The sequence below is a fragment of the Larimichthys crocea genome, chromosome VII (genome assembly GCF_000972845.2).
Source record: "Larimichthys crocea isolate SSNF chromosome VII, L_crocea_2.0, whole genome shotgun sequence".
In the NCBI taxonomy this organism is placed as follows: domain Eukaryota; kingdom Metazoa; phylum Chordata; class Actinopteri; family Sciaenidae; genus Larimichthys; species Larimichthys crocea.
The window spans coordinates 26,996,559-27,018,212 of NC_040017.1; the positions used below are offsets into that span (position 1 = coordinate 26,996,559).

The 21,654-nt window shown below is 42.9% G+C and overlaps 1 protein-coding gene across 6 annotated transcripts in view; it reads left to right on the forward strand.

Moving 5' to 3' along the window:
• The window catches only part of pak4 (p21 protein (Cdc42/Rac)-activated kinase 4), a 28,785-nt gene extending 8,689 nt beyond the window's left edge, over positions 1-20,096 (forward strand). For 3 of the 6 annotated variants that reach the window (XM_027280216.1, XM_019265573.2, XM_019265572.2), the window contains 10 exons: positions 8,776-9,012; positions 9,234-9,445; positions 9,561-9,798; positions 10,011-10,244; positions 10,907-11,365; positions 12,189-12,322; positions 12,706-12,832; positions 15,401-15,526; positions 15,630-15,764; positions 16,583-20,096. In XM_027280216.1, coding sequence (XP_027136017.1) covers positions 8,812-9,012; positions 9,234-9,445; positions 9,561-9,798; positions 10,011-10,244; positions 10,907-11,365; positions 12,189-12,322; positions 12,706-12,832; positions 15,401-15,526; positions 15,630-15,764; positions 16,583-16,738 — 2,022 coding nt within the window. In that variant the 5' untranslated portion in view covers positions 8,776-8,811 and the 3' untranslated portion in view covers positions 16,739-20,096. Of the gene's footprint in view, positions 1-540; positions 758-8,775; positions 9,013-9,233; positions 9,446-9,560; positions 9,799-10,010; positions 10,245-10,906; positions 11,366-12,188; positions 12,323-12,705; positions 12,833-15,400; positions 15,527-15,629; positions 15,765-16,582 lie in introns of those variants that run through there. The other 3 variants (XM_027280217.1, XM_027280218.1, XM_019265571.2) reach the window with 3 other exon arrangements.
• The last annotated feature ends 1,558 nt before the right edge of the window (positions 20,097-21,654 follow it).

The following is a 21,654-nucleotide window of genomic DNA, read 5'->3' on the forward strand; positions in this document are numbered from 1 at the left end:
TTCAATTCAATTCAGCTTTATTGGCATGGGAAACATGTTTACATTGCCAAAGCGTGTAACAACAAAAAGCACAGATAAATGTTTTAACATAAAATACAGGAATATTAAATAATAATAATAACAATACTCAACAACTCTCTCTCTTTCTCTTTCTCTTTCTCTCTCTCTCTCTCTTTTCTCTCTCTCTCTCTCTCTCTCTCTCTCTTTTTCTCTCCCCCCCTCTCTCTTTTTCTCTCTCTCTCTTTTTCTCTCCCCCTCTCTCTCTCTTTTTCTCTCTCTCTCTCTCCCTCTCTCTCTCTCTCTTTTTTTTCTCTCTTTCTCTCTCTTTCTCTCTCTCTCTCTCTCTCTCTCTCTTTTTCTCTCTCTCTCTCTCTCTCTCTCTCTCTCCCCCCGCGGTGACGTCATGATACTGGGCCGCGTTTTGCTGAAACCATAGGAATGCGACACACTTTGTGTTTCCAGCCGAAGCTTCAGCACTTTGTCTCTCTGTCTCTCTGTGTTTGTCTCTCTGTGTCTGTCTCTCTGTCTCTGTCTCTGTCTCTCTGTCTCTGTGTCTCCCTGTGTCTCTGTGTTTTGAAGCGGACCGTCGCGGTGTCTCCGTGTCCGTGCTCGGTGCTTCGTTAAAACTCGGCGGAGTTTCTTCGCGGAAACAAACTTTGTTCGTGCAGGAGTCCTGTTTGTTTTTCAGCTTTGTGTCCGACATGAGATCAGGTGGATCTTCATCTGTGTTTCTGTCTGGAAGAAGCTGAGACTGACCGTGAGTATTCACAGGAAGCTTCACACCTTCATGTCGCGGTTTAGTTACAGGCAGAAGTTACAGCGTGTGTTCAGGCCGTGCCGTGCCGTGCCGTGCTGAAAGTTAATCTGGGCCACAACAACAACACTCTGTTATAGAAATCTCCCAGCAGGGATTAAATGTGAGTCATAATAAGTTTGTTGTTCGCTGTGTTTGTTGGAGTCTCCATTCAAACCTGTTACTGTTCATATCTGGGACTGTCAGGGCAGCTGCTGCTCTCCGGTCATCTGTCTCTCTTTGCACAAGTGGTGGTGACACATGGAGATGAGGGGGGCAGACTGTGGCACACATGCAGAACGTTTGTCTGATGTATTTATTATTTTTGTTATCTTATTGAAAGTTATTTAACAGCAGGATGTAGCTGGCGTTACTATAAATCCACGGTTCAGGTTTGTGATTGTAGGATTGGGTTCTTATGGCTGGTTTTAAAGTTTGTGAGTCTCATAAATCCTTTATGTGGCCTTTTGTTTTAGATGAATGATGAATATCTAAACTGTTTCATTTTAGTTCTTTTCAATCTCTTTTAGTTTTTTAAGGTACTTTTTTTGGGGGGTTAAATTATGAATCTAAATTAATCTGATAAACAATGGACAAGATGACTAAATTGCAATTATAGTTATTCCACACAGCTATAGCTATAATAACAATAACCAGTCAGTCAGTTGCCTCCTGTTTCAGTGATTGCAAGCTGGTCTTCAGTTAGTATTCTCTTTGATGATACTATGATGCCACACATTCAGAGGTTCAATCATAATCCGTCCTTAAAAACAGTCAGTGTGTTTCACTTCTCCAGTCATGAATGAGTCTTCCTACCTTCACATCTTATGTCAGAGGGTGATAGCCGATGAAAGCCTGTAATCTAACACCATGAACTGTGACGAGCTGTCAGAGCAGGACTCCGGATGATCAGGAGTATAATCCATAACAGTTTGTTTAGAGCAGATCTTCTTGAAATGACTGAAATCTGATGTTATGTTATGTTTGAGATCTCATAGTAATAACATCAGCTTACATGTCATGGGAAGTAAATATAACAACCAGTTCAGTATCTTAACTACCCAATTTACTGTAATGGCAGACAGATGTAAGCAGACCCACTTGGTCTTATATCGAGGCTGAGACTGCCACACAAGCATTGTGTTTGGACCCGTGGTGGAAGACGTATATTCAGATGTTTCACAGAGTACACCGATTTAAAAATACTATTACAAGTAATGCATTTACAAAAGCAGAAGTAGATGAAGACATTATGACATTATTGTTGAACAGCATTTTATTATTGTAGCTACCACTTCATACCCAGCGACTTGGTTCAGTCCAGCAGTTCCCTCTGCAGCCGAGTGTAAAGTAGCATAAAATAAAAATACTTCAGTACAAGTATCTCCAAACTGAGCTAAAGTACAGTACATGAGTAAATGTACTTAGTCACTTCCTAACACTGTTGTGAACAGGCCAACAGTCATTAGAGCAGTCAGTAGCACCAAGGTCACACAGTGCACGGTATGTTTGCACAGCACTTTATAAATCTGGGAAACGCTGGGCGAGAGGTGCTGTCCTGTGTGTGTGTGTGTGTGTGTGTGTGTGTGTGTGTGTGTGTGTCTGTCTGTGTTTGCAGTAGTGAGAGAACAGGCTATTAATTATCACCCCTGATTCAGCACCAGCAAGCTAATGTAAGCGCACGATAACAACAATGGTAACCTGAATACTGCTGGCTACTTTTTAAATCTGTGTCTGTGTTCTGTCTCATTGAAGAGCTCATAAATGTGTTTTCATTTCTCCGCTCTGGTGTAAAGGATCATTTAGGTAAAAATACTGTATATTAAATGCAGCGTGAGAATCGCCTCCTGACAAAGGAGGCTGGTAACTTTGTGTACTCTGGCGAGCTGTGAAATGTTTGATTTATCACTCATTGTGGCCTTTATGTGAAGAAGAGAGTTTCTGTGCATTCATTCAACTTATTCCAGCGGTCCAACGCTTTGCATGAGCCACAGGACAGAGAGGCAGAAACACTTGAAATGTTGTGGTAACTAGTTTAGGGAGCACTCAGTCATTGTTATGGTTTTAAACATCTGAACTTGAAATACAGGAATTCTGCAAATGTTTGTGCTCATATGGATGATTTGTTTAACATAGAGCTAAACTAAATGATCCTGTGGACAGATTTAGTGTTGTTTGTTTGTTTGTTTGTTTACCTATATTTTGTTAATAATTAACTTCAAGCTACCAGTCAGCTAAGATCCTCTGAATCATCTGATGAGTTCGTATGCATCGACCTTCTTAACCTCTGAGTGTTGCTAGTGTTTTCTTAGAAAGATAGTTATGCAAGGTATGTCAGTGAGAAAATCATTATGACAGAGGGAGCCAATATGTGATGCACGCTCTCTTGGTGTCTTCTACTTTCCCCAAAATGTATCATGAGGTGGACCTAACATGAAGACTGAGAACAGATCAGTGATAATCCACCTGATGTGAGCTCCCTTAAAAATCACCAGAGGTCAGGAAACGTTCAGTTGTGTCTGTTTAAAGATAACATTCATCTACCACGCACTGAAAACCCCCAGTTACATTTTATATACAGACTTTAATCTTTAATGCTAATTATTAACAACTAAGCAATGCAAGAATAAACTCGAGGCTCATGATAAGTACTGATTTCTATCAGATCATTTTTTGATCCATAGTATTTGAAAGCTCTTTTATAACACTTACCACATAATGACATCTTCTGTGTTCAGTATTTATGCACACCATCTGTTTACTACGTATGTCAGAACACAGTGAGTGGATTTCTGCAGAACAAAGTCTCTTTGTCTGTCTCTTGTGAGGCTCAGTCTCAGTTCTGAGATGTAGGTTCTGTCCACTACATTGATAAACTTCAGCTGTGTGTTGGTAGATGTTTTCCACTGCAGGTAGGACCTCCTCAATGTCGACAGCGTTCTTAGCTGATCATTGTAGCTGTGACACAAACACAGGAACAACCGTGGATATTGAAGGGATCGTGTTCTTGATTCTCAGCATGTGACTACTGTCCTGGATCAGTCTCCAGATGAATCAATCAAAAAAGTTCCAGTACTATCCACAACTTTCACCAATATAAGGTAAAATAATCAAATCAGCTCAATCAAGTGTTTTTTCTTTAAAGATTCACAGTCCTCCTAAATTTGGGTCTGGTTCCAATTCAGAACTGATACATGACCCGGCTGTCATCATCGTTGCAGCTAAATAGCATTGTTGTGACCAACAGCGTCGTTCTGTGTAGACCACCCATGTACAATACTTGAATCAGGCCAGAGGACAGCAGCTTCATCCAGAGCTCATCAGCCTGGCTCTGGCCCATTAACCGGACAGGCTTTTTTCACTGTTCAGCCAGGCATACATGGGCGGCAATGGAGCAATGCAAAGGGGGAGAGTTAGGGAGAGGGAAAGGAAAGGTGGGAGACGACTAAAAGAGAGAGTTTGAGCAGAATGCTGGAGGCAGGGGGAGGTGGTGATGAGATAGTGATGGATTTTGAGTAGGAGGGTAGGAAAACACAGGGAAGCTATAACTACAGAGACTGTTGTGTTCAGGAAGGGGAGGGCTCTATTTCTAACTTCTGGTTTACTGTGTGTGTGTGTGTGTGTGTGTGTGTGTGTGTGAGAGAGAGTGTGAGAGAGAGTGTGAGAGTGTGAGACTTTTCTTTGACATTTATCTGAACTCTCATGTAAAAACAGGTCTTTAAAGTCATAAACTGAACATGCAGATCAATAAAAACAGGTCTTTAAAGTCATAAACTGAACATGCAGATCAATCAACCCAGAGGAAAAATTGATGATTACATAAATCATAAACTCTGTTTTAGTCTCATTTTGTATAAAATCTGAAATGGTCAGGAGGAGCAGACACCTGTTATTCTCTTGCTCCTGTGGTTTTTCTCACAGTGTTTCATATTTTATGGCGATGAGGAGGGGAGTGTGGTCGGGAGGAAGGGGGCGGTGACAGTACACCTGCTGCAGCTGTTAATCACTCTGCTTGACTGTGCGCCTGGAGCTCACCTGTTCCTCTAAAACCTGTCCTGCCTGTCTGATGGTGTTTGTGTGATATGGAGATATATATTTCATTTTGTATTTATTCATTTATTTCAGGCACAAATAACAAACTTCACTGTGGTAATAATTGTTGCCTGCTGGTATAATTTTCTTCACACTTCTGTCCGGACACTAAATGTATGTTTATCATCTACTGAGTGAGCCAGGCTCACATTGTCATGTAAAACCCTTCATCTGCACCCACAGTTATGTTGACTCGTACTACAAACCGTGAATAAAGTTCTCTCTCTGAAATCAGACAGGATCTTTGAAGTTAGAGTAATCTGTTTGCTGTTTGCCTTCGTTACATTTCAACCATATCGTGTCTTGGCTCTTGAGAGCAGCAGTAAAATCTTGTTTTTCACCCGCAGCCCTCAAACTAGGAGTTCAAGATATCTCCAGATGATATCTCCAGAAAGCCACAATCCTCCATGATTCACAGCCAGACCACTGTCTGTGAATATGAGACGCTCAGTGTCATTCTCAATCCCCACATGACAATTTTCTGTACTGATTTACAGTCAGCTGAAGCTCCTTATGCTTTCAATAAGATATTACGACTCAAAGGCCCAAACTGTTTTCAATAGTCGATCTAATCACATATTGGTTTAGTCTGTAGGTGATATGATGATTTCTCTGTCCACCTCCTCCGGTGTTTATTCATTTAATCCTTCTTTAAGGCAGTAGTTGCTATCTGTGTCCCAGAGTTCAGTTCATTGATTGATTGTATTGCTGTTTCAGCCAAACACTAATGATAGGCTTCACAGTGATTTATACGCCTCCTCTCTGTTGTCACCAGACTCATTAGAACTGGAAAGAGGCATTCATCACAGTGTTGTAAGCTCACTCAGATAGTTTTGCTAATATGCTTATAAAATCCAGAGCTGGGTGGAGACGAGCTGTTTGTTCAGAGAAGTCACTCTTAACTTCACTGTGCTACTGTAGCGTGGATAACTGTGAAATTTAATCACTCTTCCATTGTGATGATACTGGCACTGTGTCAACAGTGACAAATCTGATTTGATATATTTAAACGAGGTCTGCTCTTTGTGATTAGATGGAACACGATTCACCGAACATTTGAGGGTATCAGTGAAGGCAACATCTGGTAAACGTTTGAAAGCTGACTGGAGTACATGGTGATTTATAGATTTATATAAAGAATGGTATTCTTTGTTCTAATTGAAAATGCTATGACGTTAGATAGTAATTTATAAAGCTATTAATTAAATTACACAGTAAACACAGCATGCCTGAGGATGTGAGCTGGGCTGTTTTCTTCTTAATCAGTTGGAGTTGTGAAAAAGGGGGTTTGTGAATATAACGTGCACGGTGCTGCTGGCTGCAGCGTTTAGCAGATCACTGCACTAGTTCACATGAAGGTAAATATCCATATTTTAACACATCCTGATGTTTTTGTCCTGTTTGTAGCAGAGTGCAGATGTGTGTCGGTGTTGCTGGCTGTGTTGCTGGTTGTGTTGCTGGTTGTGTTGCTGGTTGTGTTGCTGGTTGTGTTGTTGGCTGTGTTGCTGGCTGTGTTGCTGGCTGTGTTGTTGGCTGTGTTGCTGGTTGTGTTGCTGGCTGTGTTGTTGGTTGTGTTGCTGGCTGTGTTGTTGGTTGTGTTGTTGGCTGTGTTGCTGGTTGTGTTGCTGGCTGTGTTGTTGGCTTTGTTGCTGGCTGTGTTGCTGGCTGTGTTGCTGGCTGTGTTGCTGGCTGTGTTGCTGGCTTTGTTGCTGGCTGTGTTGCTGGTTGTGTTGTTGGCTGTGTTGCTGGCTGTGTTGCTGGCTGTGAACTTGGCTTTTCTTCGTGTGTTCCTGGCTGTGAACTTGGCTTTTCTTCGTGTGTTCCTGGCTGTGAACTTGGCTTTTCTTCGTGTGTTCCTGGGCGGGTCCTGCTCGACTTCAAACACTCCTGCTGTGAAAGGCTTTATTAACACTGCAGATTGTGAGCTCAGCAGCATGACTCATGCCCTCTAACTTATGACCCGCCCATATGGCCCTAACTCTTAGCCAACCCACCCACCATCCGCCCGTCCCTTTCTGGTCCTCACATCCCTGCATCTTACACTTTCATCGCTTTGTTTTGAACTTCCCCTGTTCTTTGTTCTTTTCTGTCTTTCCAGAGGAGGTGGGCTCAGCTGGGTGTAGTATTTTGTAGGAAAACAAGGAGAGAAGGCGGTGACGGTGGAGAGAAGCTGCCCAGCAAGCCCTGGGTCTGCTTATAACACACTGACCACTAGCAAGCCTCTGTTTGACTCCTGGGAGTGTCTCCTTTGATGCCCACTGACAAAGCTGCAAGGTTGAGAAGGAGATTATTCAGACCCGAGGCAAAGTGTTGAGCGGTGCTTCAGTTTATTATCCATATTCGAGTGTTTCACCATCTGCACGTCACAGCAGCAGCAGATTTGAGAGATTTCATTGATTCGTTGCGGGGCGTCTGTGATGATGCTCTTGTCCTTGTAACTGATTCACAGTAGGACAATATGACGCAGCACAAACGTATGAGGTTGAGAGTGCAATACTGATGATTATACAGAACATCATGACCGTGTGACAGTGAGCCAGCACAATATAACATATGCACTTTACAAAACATAGACAGGATAACTGGTGCAGAGTGCAAAGGATGCTAAAATAACATGGTTTGTGTAGCAGGGTGTTTTATGTGCATGAGAAGAATGAATAGCTTGTGTATGAATGATAATATTTACACGCTGAATGTAAACAGTGAGAATAAATCATTTACAGGTACAGTGAAGTTTGAGACTCTGCACAGGGAGTACACCTGACACTGGGTGTCAACTGTTCATCACAGCGATGGCCTGTGGGAAGAAACTGCTCCTCTGTCCATTTGTTTGGGTGTACAGTGTTCTTTAGAGTAGCAGTCCTGTGGAAAATGTCACCAGGCAGTATGTTCAGATACGGGGGCTGGGAAAAGTTCTCTCCCTCTTTCACACTCTGATAAGTTAAAGTCAGAATTATTTTTAAATAAATGTCCAGAACAGAGTATGCATCTGTTTTATCTGACAGAAAGTGAGCTGTCAACAGCAGACCGGACTGCAGTCAGTCTGTTGTGTGCATGCACAGTTTGTACTTGACATGGCACAGCGTGATACCTGAGCTGTGACAGTCACAGTGTGGACGTGACTGTGAAAAAGTAGCAAGTAATTAGGAGGAAATGGCTTGTTGAAGATGCTACCCAAGTAGGCTGGTTGTGTTGTTCTGCCCGTTAGGAAATGCTGGAGCAGGAACAGTTGTCCTGTCATTAGTAATGGGAACCAGCAGCGAGCCTATTGTTGAGCCTGCAGATGACCTTCAGCTAAAGGTCACCACTGATTTAATGCCAGTACACAGCTCAGTGCTCAATGGGATGAAATAAGCCAGTCGGGTGGTAGTTTACTGCTGAATTACACACACACACACACACACACACACTGCAGTGCTAGCTTTTTTTAAATACAACTCAGTTTGGTTGCTTCTTTAAAACCTCGGAGTCAGTTGCTGAGAATAACGGTTATTTGGGTTTAAATAGTTTTACTGTCTTTGATTGCATTCTATAGGAAACCACACCCATCCCGCATTCCAAGCTACTTTTAATACCAATTACACAACAGCCGACCAAGTAATTTGATTGGACAAGAGGCGTTCATGAGTGCTGTTATAGAGACTTTAAACTACATGTATCACTTTGCTTCAGAGGTGTGCACGACTCAGTCACAGCCATGCTGATATTCAACAACATTCAAACATCATCACTCCCACTCACGTGATATTGCTTAATTAAGTTCCTTCTGAAGCTGTTGTGTTTGCCCGTGTGCATGTATGTGCGGTGTGTTTTACATATGACACACAGATGTTTTGCATTTGCATTTCTTTCCTGCTAACCCTCGTCTCCTTCCTGCTTCCTCCCTGCAGGTCTGATGCTAGGCTGCAGCTGCCTCAGCTGCCATCATGTTCACCAAAAAGAAGAAGTCTCGTATCCAGATCTCCGCTCCATCGAACTTTGAGCATCGTGTACATACAGACTTTGATGCGCAAGAGCAGAAGTTTGTGGGGTTGCCACGGCAATGGCAGTCACTCATCGAAGACACGGCCAAAAGGCCCAAACCCTTCATCGATGTGACCGTCATCACTACTGTAGAGCCACGCAAGGTGGGGCGAGCGAAAATCAGAACAACAAACAAGTTGTTGGCTCATTCATCTTATTTAAAACTTGTGTTTAATGTCATAATTTCTGCTCGTTAGTTTGTGATTTCTGGCTGCTAGATTAAACTCATGAATTTAGAGGCTGATTTAGAAGCTTTATATGCTAGAGCCTCTCAGCTTGTCATCCACTGTCGACTATAGTGTTTTTCTTCCTTTGAAATCTCCAGACAATTGTACGTGGCAGCAAACTCGGAGTGGACGGCTCTCTGACATGGCTGTTGGATGAGTTTGACACCATGTCTGTGACTCGCTCCAATTCCCTGCGTCGAGGCAGTCCACCCACTCAGCCTCGCAAGGGCTCTACTTCTTCAGGAGGAGGAGGACAGGAGAACGGAGATCCTCACCACAGACACTACGCGCACCCAGACAGACAAGACAGGTAAGAAGTTCAACTGCAACTCCTGGTGGAGTAATCACACAATCAGATTTTGTCAATAAAAGAAAATGAGTTGGTGTATCACAATTATCAGTCTGATGTTTGCATTGCTTGTCAGGGATAGACCCAGACCAGACTACCAGATTGGAGGTGACCCCCGCCAGGGTCAGCGTGCAGTCCGCCCTCCACAGTGGGAGGAAGGAGGCCAGGGTCGGCCCCAGCAACAGCCCAGGGGCCAGGGTCGGCCCCAGCAACAGCCCAGGGGCCAGGAGCCCAGCAGGGCTCACAGGGAAAGACCAGGCTCTGGCCCTCCCCCTCCCCCTCACAGAGACAGAGAGCCTCGGGACCGGGACCAGGTATGAAGATGGACCCAGGACCCACCCCCCCACCTTTGTATTTATTAATAATAAGTTTTCCTAAGTAATATGTAATAATAGGTTTTGAAGTGCAGCAAGAAATCCACCATGTAGCTGTCCTCTTATTTTGTATCCACCTTTCTTCTATTCATTTTCTTTGCATGCTTCCCAATAATGCCTCCATCTGTCACCCAAACTCTGCTTCTCATTAGGAGCAGGTGCTTCACAGGGATCAACCCACTGACCACAGGCCAAAGTCTAGCTACGTGGTGCGGGATGGCAGCCCTCAGTCTCCCAGAGATAAGAGGCCTCTCTCTGGGCCCAACATCCGCACTCCAAACCTTCCAGTAACGGACGGGGTGATGAAGACAGCCCAACAGAACACACGACCATTTAATACATATCCAAGGACAGACAGCGAGGGCGGACGCAGTCCCACAGGACAGGTAAGGACGGCAACATGAACAGAAAGACAGGCGGCTGTTTCCAACCAGGACAGGCTCAAGGAGAGACGGCAGCCCTGAGGGAAACTATTGACTGGCAGAAAAAGGCAGACAGGTGCAAACTGAGCCACTGTCTGATGGATGACGGCTCTTATCACCTTGCTCTTTGTTCAGATTTAGCCACCTCTGTCCTGGTTCTCCCTTCTGAAAGCCGTTAGTGTTGCCTGCATTGTAACATCAAGATTTATGTGGTTCGACTTCAGGGTTTGCTAAAAACAAAACAACTCTGCAAAAAATTCTTCAGAGATTTAAGTATGGAAAAGAATATTTAAACTAATCAGAGTTAAATACACGTAAAGGTTCAGGCTTGACTTTTTGTTTTGTATATTCAGTATACACACCATTATACTTGATTTTTGCATCATTATCATGAAGTATCTTGTTTATATTTGCTAGATTAAGTACAGACATTTCGGTTTGGTAGTTTCATCCATAAACACTTGCCTATTTCTATAATTATGTACAAAATTATGTCTCCCTCACCTACTATGTAAATGTGGTGTTCATATTTTTGAGGATTTAAGTTGATATACAACTTGATCAGCTCCAGCACTGAAAAGACTTGCCGTATGTTGTGACAGTGTTCTCCTGTCCGTTTCTTCAAGCCGGTTCGTCACCATGAATCCTCCCCTCAGAATGGCCCCTCTAGCGGCTCTGGCAGAGGATCCTCGAGCTCGAAGCCCCCTGTAAGCCACCCACACCCTCATCACACTTCCCATCCAAGCCTGACCCCCGAGGCCTCCCAGCATCCACAAACGCCTCACCCCAGCGTTCCAGCCCCACGGCCCCCTGTGCCTTCTGGGCCTCCAGTGTCAGGTGCTCCGCCTCAGGGCCGCTCACCACAGAGGGAGCCCCAGAGGGTGTCCCATGAGCAGTTCAGAGCGGCGCTACAGATGGTAGTGGACCCTGGCGATCCACGGACCTACCTTGACCACTACATTAAGATAGGGGAAGGATCCACGGGGATCGTGTGTATCGCCACAGTGAAGACCACAGGGAAACTGGTCGCTGTGAAGAAGATGGACTTAAGGAAACAGCAGCGCAGAGAACTCCTCTTCAACGAAGTAAGAGTTTATGATCGAGCGATTCAAACACTGAGAGGTTAAATGTATTTTAATACATTTTATTAGTCACATCTGTGAAATGTGATGTACAGTACAGCAGCTCCACCATACACTCTTCCTTTACATGCTTTATTTGTCTTCCCTATGTACACATGAGGGTGCAGAGTAAACACGTCACTGTCTAACATTCACATGTAATCTACACCACTGACGGTGTAAAACATCTGAACTTTATAGGCATCACAGAAGTAGACTTTATGGCAAAGCTGTTTTATTGGATTGCAGGGAATGGAACCTGACGTGACCACAGAGTATACTGTGATACATTATCTCACTTAATATCTGTGTTTTATGACTAGTGCCTTTAAACCAGAGAACAATGACTGCCTTTCTCTTTAAAAATATTAAATTGTAACATTCACAGGTCTAAAAAGTATATTCCACACTTTCCTAACACATTCATGAATATAGATTTCACACAGAAAGACTGCAGAGCAGTAAAACAAAGTGTGAAAGCCCGTCCCACATTCAGCTCATGCAGCCTGTAGACACAAAACCACAGAATAAAATGACCCTTCTCATAGAAGGAGTCAGAAGCTGTCATTAGAAATAATAGGTTCAGCTTTTATGTAGGTGGTGGAGTGCACAGCTGATTGTCACTTTACATTTTAGTCACTTGATTCAGCTTATGAGTAATCAGGCAGGCTTTCAGTGAGTCCCACAGCGTTGATGGTTGTTGATCAATGAATCATCAACCTTACAGATACAGTGTAAAGTACCTGTACCCTGAATGTTTGTCCATTTGTTTCTGTGGTGACTGAAGGTTGTAATCATGCGGGACTATCACCACGAGAACGTGGTGGAGATGTACAACAGCTACCTGGTGGGAGACGAGCTCTGGGTCGTCATGGAGTTCCTGGAGGGAGGAGCTCTCACTGACATTGTGACGCACACCAGGTGAGAGAAAAACCTTTGTCTCATTTTTTCTGTACTGCCTTGCAACTTTTATATCAGACTCCAAGACTCCCTTTTTATTATCACTGCCTCAGCACAACTCTCTGTCCTGCCCACCAAAACTCTTCTTCCATAAGGGGGCAGTGTTCCCCATGTGAAGATATATACCACCATGACCTGTGTCATTTTACATTTTTTACTGATATGACACTTTTCCAGATTCCTGTAAATGTTCTAGTTGGTTATATCTCAATGAAGTGTCACGCATAGACACAATGTTTAAAGCTTTTTTCTGCTCTGTGCTGCACATCATCATCGCTGCAGAAATGATAGTGAACCAGAACAAACAAACAAAAACTGACAGATCTCTCTCCTCCACTCTCCAGGATGAACGAGGAGCAGATTGCTACAGTGTGTCTGTCTGTCCTGAAGGCGCTGTCTGTCCTCCACACACAGGGTGTGATCCACAGAGACATCAAGAGTGACTCCATCCTCCTCACTCACGATGGCCGGGTGTGTACCACAGACTTTACGCTGGCACCAGATAAAACATCTTATTTCTTTTTAGGCATGAAGTGCAGCATATTAAAGAGTGACATTAAAGTTTTAAACTCAAACTCTAATTGTGGTAGTCTTAAAAAAGGGCTTCCTTTTTTAAATGTCAGAGTGTTGCAGAAAGTGTCTTGGCATTTTTCACAGCAAACATCTTAGCGCAGATGTAGCTGATAAAATTTATCACTGATCTATCACATTGAAAGCCAGTCTGCACAACAATAGAGATCTGCAGCGCCTCATTCCAACAGCATGCAGCGATCTGTAATGTTATTAGCCACACCTGTGCTTTTGCTGCTATGAGATGTCAGAATGACTGCAGTGATAAGAACTTATCGTTTGCACAGAGGCGCTCCCTCCCAATTTGGTTGGAAAAGAGAACTAAACGTCTCTCTGTAAAGAATTACTGTAAAACTGGGGCTGGTGCCAAATCACTTCCTGCCTGTTGACAAACAAGTTTCTGCTTTCTGCAGAAAATGAAACTAACATGGTTGCATAGCAAAGCCTGGGTCAACGAAACCCAGCTTCTGCTTCTTGTACTTATCTCTGTGCAGAAGTTATAGATGTGTCATTCTGATGAGTTTAGGTTTCAGCCACACTGTTATCGTGAATTTTGTCCAGGCTGATGAAGTTAAGACAAGCATCCTGTTAAATGTTGCAGTTTGTTCACATTGATTTTGCAATTTGTGAACGACTGGGTGAATTTAAGGGGTCAAAACGAGTTATTTACTCCAGCCTTGATTCACTCACATTAATCAGCAGGTGCATTTCTCCACACTTGCTGATTCCCGGTGAGCTGACTTTGTCCTCTACTTTTAAATTCACATGATCAAGACTGTAAATTATTTCTGATGACATCAGGCCTAATTAACTTGTGTTCATTCATTTTTGCTGAGTCTCTCGTACCTGTAAGTACATACACGGTATGTGCAAGTCATACATGCGATGCTAAGAGGAGCTTAGTGTAAACCACAGCGTCCTTGATGTCAGCTTAGTGTGTTTGTGGTTTGTGGAGTCTTTATGAGCTGGGGCTTCACCCGGTGCCTGTCGACCTTCAGCAGTATGCATGGCCAGACGTCTCTACAGTGACACTGAAGTTACGCTCTTTGAGAGAAACCTGCAGTGACTGCTTCATGCTGCTTTCCTGCTAATGAGTTTCTTGAATAAAAGTATATGTGTGCAGTTATCTCTATGCACCAGTGGGATTAAATATATTAACACTTGTGATATATAACTGCGAGTGGCTCACAGTGTGTAAACCACACTCTTTGTGCTGTGTGTCCTTTTGTGTTCAGATTACAGTGGACCTACTTTCATTTATAAATGCTGAAAGTCTTTATAAATGTATTAACACTCTTGGTTTAATCCCGGTAAGACCTCTCAGCTCTGGACACACAGAAAGCTTCCTGCTGGCTGCTGTGGTGTTTTTAGTGCTGATGTGGGTTTGAGTTGTTGCTTTGGATTTGACCCGGCAGGAGAAGCAGACCAAACCTGACACACACACTGATCCCATCAGGGGTGTGTGTGTGGGTGTGTGTGTGTGGGTGTGTATCTGAATCCAGCTGTGTGGTTGGTGATTCATGTGAGTGTCTCATTTATAAAAATAGAGAAACACACTGAATCTTCAGTATTAGGTTTATTTTAAAACTTTGTGTAGGTAAAGTTAGTTTCTGGTGTTTTCCTCGGTCTGTTCTGTCAGCCTGTATGTTACATTTGTATGTCAGTGTTCATATGTGTGTTCATGTGTGCACCAGTTCTTAGCAAGTTTGTTTCATTTCTCTTTTTTTGAACAGTCGGCCTCGTGGACGCCATCAAAAGCTGGTTGTCTGTCTGTGTTTGGTATCTTTGTCGTAATACCCAGCCATGCACAAACCTTCTCAGAAAGAGGGGTGGCTGCCAGCGAGAACTGTGAGACAGATTTCACGGACTGGTCCACTCGACTATTGAAGCATAACACAGTAACTGTCTCAGATAACCAAATATAATATTTTCATGCAGTTGAAAAACAGCTCAAATATTTTGTCATCTGTCCAAAATCAGAAGTGATTTACTATGTTGAAAGAATTTATAATAATATGCACTGTGCTGCACTTCAGTGCCAAACATTCCTGCATAGCTCATTCTTTAGCTGTGTAACAGCATCAGAAACTGTTTCTGCTCTGGCAAGCAGTAAAATGTTTGAATGAAGTTATTGTGTTTCTTCAGCCTCACATAGAACAACGTCAGAGCAGCCGATGTGTCTGTGCCAGTCAAATCTGGAAAATGCAGAGAAAGACACGTCTCTGCTCATCTTCAAAAATTGATATCTGCAAATGAATCATAACTTTAAAAATAGCTAATAAAGCCTGATCGCCATCAGATGATAACCAACGGTTTCTGCCTGTTGTGCTCTCTTTATGTAGTCTGTTTGTAGAGATTACACATGAATGTAATGTGAAAAGTCATTTTCATTCTGTTGTGTACTTTCTGTGGTAACTAACCTTGACATTCTGTATCTGTGTTTCTTGTTTCATCTTCTTGTCTGGACAGATCAAGCTGTCAGACTTCGGGTTCTGCGCCCAGGTTTCTAAGGAAGTGCAAAGAAGGAAGTCTCTGGTTGGAACTCCGTACTGGATGGCACCAGAGCTCATATCCAGGCTGCCTTATGGACCAGAGGTGACCACCACTTTGTTAGCCCTCTGGATTTTCCTGTTCTTTGTCACTTGAATATCTAAAGATGCTCTTCTGCTCGTTGACTGTCTCTTCTCGCTGTGTCCAGGTTGATATCTGGTCACTGGGTATCATGGTCATAGAGATGGTGGACGGGGAGCCGCCGTACTTCAACGAGCCGCCGCTCAAAGCCATGAAGATGATTCGAGACAACCTTCCTCCCAAACTGAAGAACCTGCACAAGGTACAAAGACAAAATCTGAGTTTGACAGAGCAGCAGACGTCTTTATAGTGTTTCTGTTGTTGATTCATTTTTTCGTAAAATAACACAAATGCTTTGAGGTCTTTTCGCTTCTTGCAGCTCGCGTTTGCTTTGTAATCACGCTGGCAGTGAGTAAAGAGTTTGATAAGAAATGTGTCATTCGGCTGCCTTGTCGAGAAGTGACATCACATTAAAGGAGCGTTGAGCAATCTGTGTCCTTTCCATGACTTCGTCTTTAGTGGCGGCTATAAGCAACAGTGACAGGTTATCTCTGACCTGGCACAGATCCTAGTACCAATGACACCATCTTTACTAATGATAGCACACGGGCTACAGGAAAGCTGAATTAAGCAGCATATAAGATAACAGAGTATTAATGCTTTTCATAGTTACTAGTCTGAGTGTATATATATGTTTTTAAACCAGAGGGCATATAAAAAGAAAGTGCACTTTAGAAATGTATTTATAACTGTTCCTAAACGTAATGTTTATTTCTGGTTCTGTCTTAATTAAATCCAAAATCTGAACTCAGACGAAAATAAGTTCATGAGTTGGTTTCACAGCTAGAGAACATGAAGTCTGGGTTTCTGTTTCTGAGCCTTCAGTTCAAAGAAAGTTATTTTTACTCTGCAGTGTCATACATCAGTGATCAGGTCCCAATACTGACTCAGTTCATACTGTAGGATTTTTACTGACTGAAACAGCCACCTGTTTGCACAACCATGCTCCAAAGAGCATTACAAGCTTTATCACTACTGGCTCTGATCACCCTGGATATCTTCTCTCTCTCTCTCTCCCAGGTCTCCCCTCTGCTCAAAGGCTTCCTGGATAGGATGTTAGTGCGAGACCCGGCTCAGAGGGCCACGGCCAGCGAGATCCTCAAACACCCCTTCCTGACGAAGGCCGGTCCGCCATCATGCATCGTCCCTCTGATGAGGCAGAACAGGATGAGATGAGGCATGTGACACTAACCCTCCAGACACTGGAGGGCAGCGTGTGCAGGTTCAGATGGAATAGAATACTCCTGCACACAGAGGAGAGGCCACAGAGGTCAGAGGTCACACACGAGAGTCTGCGATTTGGGTAAAACTCTCAGAGAAGTGCTGTGAGCTGCAACGTGCAAACTGGGTGTGCAGGAGTATTCTATTTTTCTTGTGTGAATCACTGAACTGTGGGGAGTATATTCCCTTAACAAGAGGCAATAAGGTGTGTGTGTGTGTGTGTGTGTGTGTGTGTGTGTGTGTGTGTGTGTGTGTGTGTGTGTGTAGACATGACTGTGTTTCATGGCTCGTACATGTGTGAGTGCTCTCTTGGAGAGAGAAGAGCAGAGAAGCCACAACTTGCCCGTCGAGTGATTTTTAGCTGAGTTCATGTTTTAGTTTTATCTGAAGGGCCTGACGTGGGAAGTTTAAGGACTGTGGCTCTTTTTTATTTTTCCATTTGGACCGTACCTGGATTTTTAAGTGTGAAAGTGTGAAGGTGAAGGTGTTTCGCACACCAGCCGGATGCTTTGAAGGAGCCCGTTGGCTGATTTTAGAGACAGGCAGAGCAACGTTTTAATCTCACAATTCAGCAGTCTGGAAGCCGAGACCTCTCTCACGGATGGATCCAGACTCGGACACAATCCTCACCACGCCCAGAACTTACTACTGAGGGAGAATATCTTTTGACTCAGAAATGAGTCAGATGGACTTTATTTTGTAGCCATAAAAATACTAGCTTCCTGTTGTAAACAAGCAAACATACACTAAGTCAAAAGGTAAACACTGGAGTTGTGTTTTTTTTAATAGATGAACTTTCACTTATTCCTCCTTATTTTCCTGTGTAAGTACAATGAACATAGAGAGATATATCAGTTTTGATGATTTACTATCTCTTATTTTGTGATTGTTTTTATTATTATGATTTGTTTCCTGGTTTATTTTAGAGAGATGTGATGATTTTTGAAGCACTGTCGACGAGAGATAGAAGCTGCACTCCCGGTTGATTCCAGCACGCAAATAATAGACACTAGACATTTTATTTTGTTGTTTATGAGACCTGACCCGATAGGACCGTAAACCTCAGTGGTCACGATGTCACTCAGACCAGCAGGAAAGGTTTTACAGGAACACATGGACTGACTGGGTATAAAATCCTGATAAAACACTCATTTTAGAAGAGAAGGCTGGTCCACACCTTCATTCTGTACCGTAGTTTACAGTTTTAGCAGATAGCCGGAGGTAGAAAAGGAACATGAGCTGCTTCTTAGGTAATCAGCGAGTTGTTTTTAGTCTGTGGTGCATGTCAGCTTCCTTTTAACGTCATCACTTCACTTCAGCAAACTCACCCCAGTCTTCTGATTAAATCAATTAACGTTTGATTGCAGGGTTAATGCATCCGGCAGGCCGCTACTGAGTTCACCTCATAGTGTGAGTGCTGGGAAGGAGCAAACAGTAAGCTTATTTATAAATGATAAAGAAAAACTCTTACACTACTCAGCATGACACAGAACGGAGTGTAACAGATCAGCAAGAACGGTGGCTTTGTTTCCAGTTATATCTCCAGTGAACAGTGTTGGTAATGCTCCTAATGTGTGTGTTATTATTTTAGTGTTTGCATTTCAGATGGCATGCATGTGTGTTCTGTGAAAGTGGACCATTAGGCAGATGACAGGAAGATAACAGAAGTACTTAGAAGGAGGAAACTCTTTCATGTAAATCCACCCTAAACACTAGTGAGTAACAGCTGCTAATGATACACACACACACACACACACACACCCAAGCTAAAAATAAAATATCAGACCTGTGTCAAACTGGTCCGGCTGCACTGATGGAGCACGAAGGCTTCAGTTAGTTTCATGACTAATAGCAAATACTCAGAGGTCAAAGCCTGAGTGGTGGAGGTCATTTGTTTGGAGAACAGGGTGCATGAAGTTTTTTCACAATAAATTCACTTTCTACACTCATCTGGTTGTTCCCTGTGCCAAACAACACCCAAAGACCGCCTCAGCCTCAGCCGGCTGAATGAAACCATGGCGAATTAATTACAGTTCACTTTGGCCCGGGTCTTATTATTATCCACCCACTTCTGCCCTGATGTTCCTCAGGCAGGAATAGGAGGCGTCTTCATCAGCAGACATCTGTAGTTTCATACGGTACCTCGTAGCAGTGCACAGTCATTTATAGAGAGGATGAAACTAAAGATAAGGCTGTTAGAAATTCATTCCTCTCAAGGCGATGCGACACAGAGATGCACATAAACAAAGCCTGCAGACACATTCCCCCTCTGTGCCAAGGCTGCTGTTTCCATTCTTTCTACGTCTTCCAGTTCAGCTGCTGCTCTTCTTTTCAGACAAGACCTCCGTCAAGGTGCCGATTCTGATGCTTCCCACTAATCTGATGCTCCCTGGATATGAACGTTTTGCTGTCTGAATACTCACTACAGAGTTATTTAGTTGGTGTAGCACACTTGCTGTTTCTTGTTGCACATAGAACATTGTCTACACGGTATATATACTGTATATGTATGTATACTAGAGCTGCAACGATTAGTCAATCGATTAGCTGTAAACTGTTAATCTGGAACTGTTCAGATAATCAATAAATCTCTTTGTTTAAATTGTCCAAATTCTGATTTCAGCTCCTCGGCTGTGAATATTTTCTGTTTTCTGCCGTCGAGGACAAAATAAAACATTTGAGGACGTCACTTTGGACATTTTTCACCAATCTGACATTTTATGGATCAAACAACTAATCGATGAATCAATAATGACAATAATAATTAGTTACAGCTCTGATATATACTGCCACAAATCCTTTACTGTTCTTCATGTAGCAGCACAGCGCAGGATGCAGACTGAAGTGATAATTCAGTTTAGTCACAGTTTATTAATAATGTGTAGCTACACTTCTTTGAACAGATAAGATCACTAACTACTAAGTGAAAGCAGCAATGGCCTTCAGCTGCGTTCGTCTCTGACTCCAGAACTTTCAGCTGTGTCAGTTTTTGTTTTTGTGGTCAGAAGTGGGACGCCAATAACGACTCAGAGACAAACATGACGGCTGATCTGAAATGAGCTGTGACATTTTAAGATGAGACTGATAAGTCCAGTAAGTAAGTATAAGTTCAGTTTAGGATTTAAAGTGAGGACCGGCCTCCTGCTAAGTGCTGGTACATTTCATCAGGTGTGTTTCTTGCTGTACTTTCTGAGAGGCCCTCGTGGCTCATGGCTTTGTCAGTGTTAGGGCCACCAAGATTTTGAGAATTAAGTAGTAATGTGAGAAAAAAAAAGTTGTAATACTTTGATGAAAGCGTAATAATTTTATTCTATAAGAGCTATTTGAACGGCACAGAGGTTGGTTTTGATGATGGGTTGCATACAGCCTCTTCATCCGTCATCCATCTCACCCTGTGATAAGAACATTAAAGCTTCAGGTTTTCAAAATGACTCATTTGATCCGCAAAGGACAGACTGCTCTCATTCTAGTATTAATATCTCATAATATGATTTTCTTCTCAAAATATTTGGACTTGTTGTGGCACTAATACTCTGTTATATCTGTGTATTTACACCCTGTGATCTGTTTTCATCTGATTATCAATGTGAAGATCCAGAATGTGTTCACGCTGGTGGTGGACATGTTGCTCATTAGGTAGACTGTAATGACATTTTTATGGACCAGATTCAACTGCTGTGTGTGTCTGTGTGTGCAGGTATGTTTGTTTGCATATTCATGAATTCATGCCTTAACATTAATAATCACTACTTGACAGATTATTGTGACACTAAGACTGTTGGAGAAGGTGAAACTTCCGTGACGCTTCTCGAAAGTGATAACTCTCGTTAACATTCCTGACAGTTTTCAAATCGTTGACTTCAGATTGAGGAATTTTCAGGGTGTTTTGTTTAAAATGTGTCTCCATGCTCGACGTCGGCGCTGTGTTGTCTGAAGGAGGGCCGGTCCATGGGAATTTCCAAGAAGCAGGACTGCTGGGATTAATTTCTTTCAGTGTCTCCCTGCTTACATCAGAGCTTCCAAAGATTTCTGTTGATTTCCTGATAAGTAGCCAATGAGCAGCTGTTCAGAGTTTAGTGCCTTGCTTAGTGGCATCTTGACAGACGTTTTGGGGGTGGTCCTCTTGAGTGAGTGGTCTTGCTTCTTGGAAAACCCCTGCAGGACTTTCCACAGCCAACACGTGGTGATAGAGGTTCGTTCAGAAACCAGGACACTGCTGAGCTGCCGGCTGAGCTCCTCTTAAACATATGTGACAAAAGAAACAAATGAATTCATCCTCTGATGAACTGTTATGACTGTCATTGATTTGCCTCTTTTGTAAAAGCTGATTTTGTTGATCTGTCCTTGACATATTTTGTCAGACGTCAGATTCCAACAACTGTTCTTGCACCATCTTTTGTAAACTTCACTGGTATTGTACAAACATAGACTCACTTTGCAAATTTTACTTTTTTTTTTTTTTTTGCAAATACAGATTTTGTAAAAGTTACCTGTGGTGTCTGTTTTCTGTTCCACTTGTGTGTTTAAAATGTTTCACTCAATTTGTCGGATTATTGTCATCCAGCTGTGACCTGACCCTCAACCTCTCTTCCAAGCGTGCAGGAGAACCTAAACATACATATGAATATTATAAACCATATTCTGACAGTAAATCCTTAAATTTGACACCCTGGACCTCGCAAAGTAAAACATGATCACATCATTGTGCAATGTATGAAACCACAGATCAGCTGTTTACAGTAACACCGTCAGAAAAACGGAAGCACACACCTTCTTTGTGTAATCCAAACAGCTGATTTGCAGCGTTATACAGTGAGAAGGGTTCACTTACATGGACAGTAACACACTGACTTCAAACTACTTGAACTATT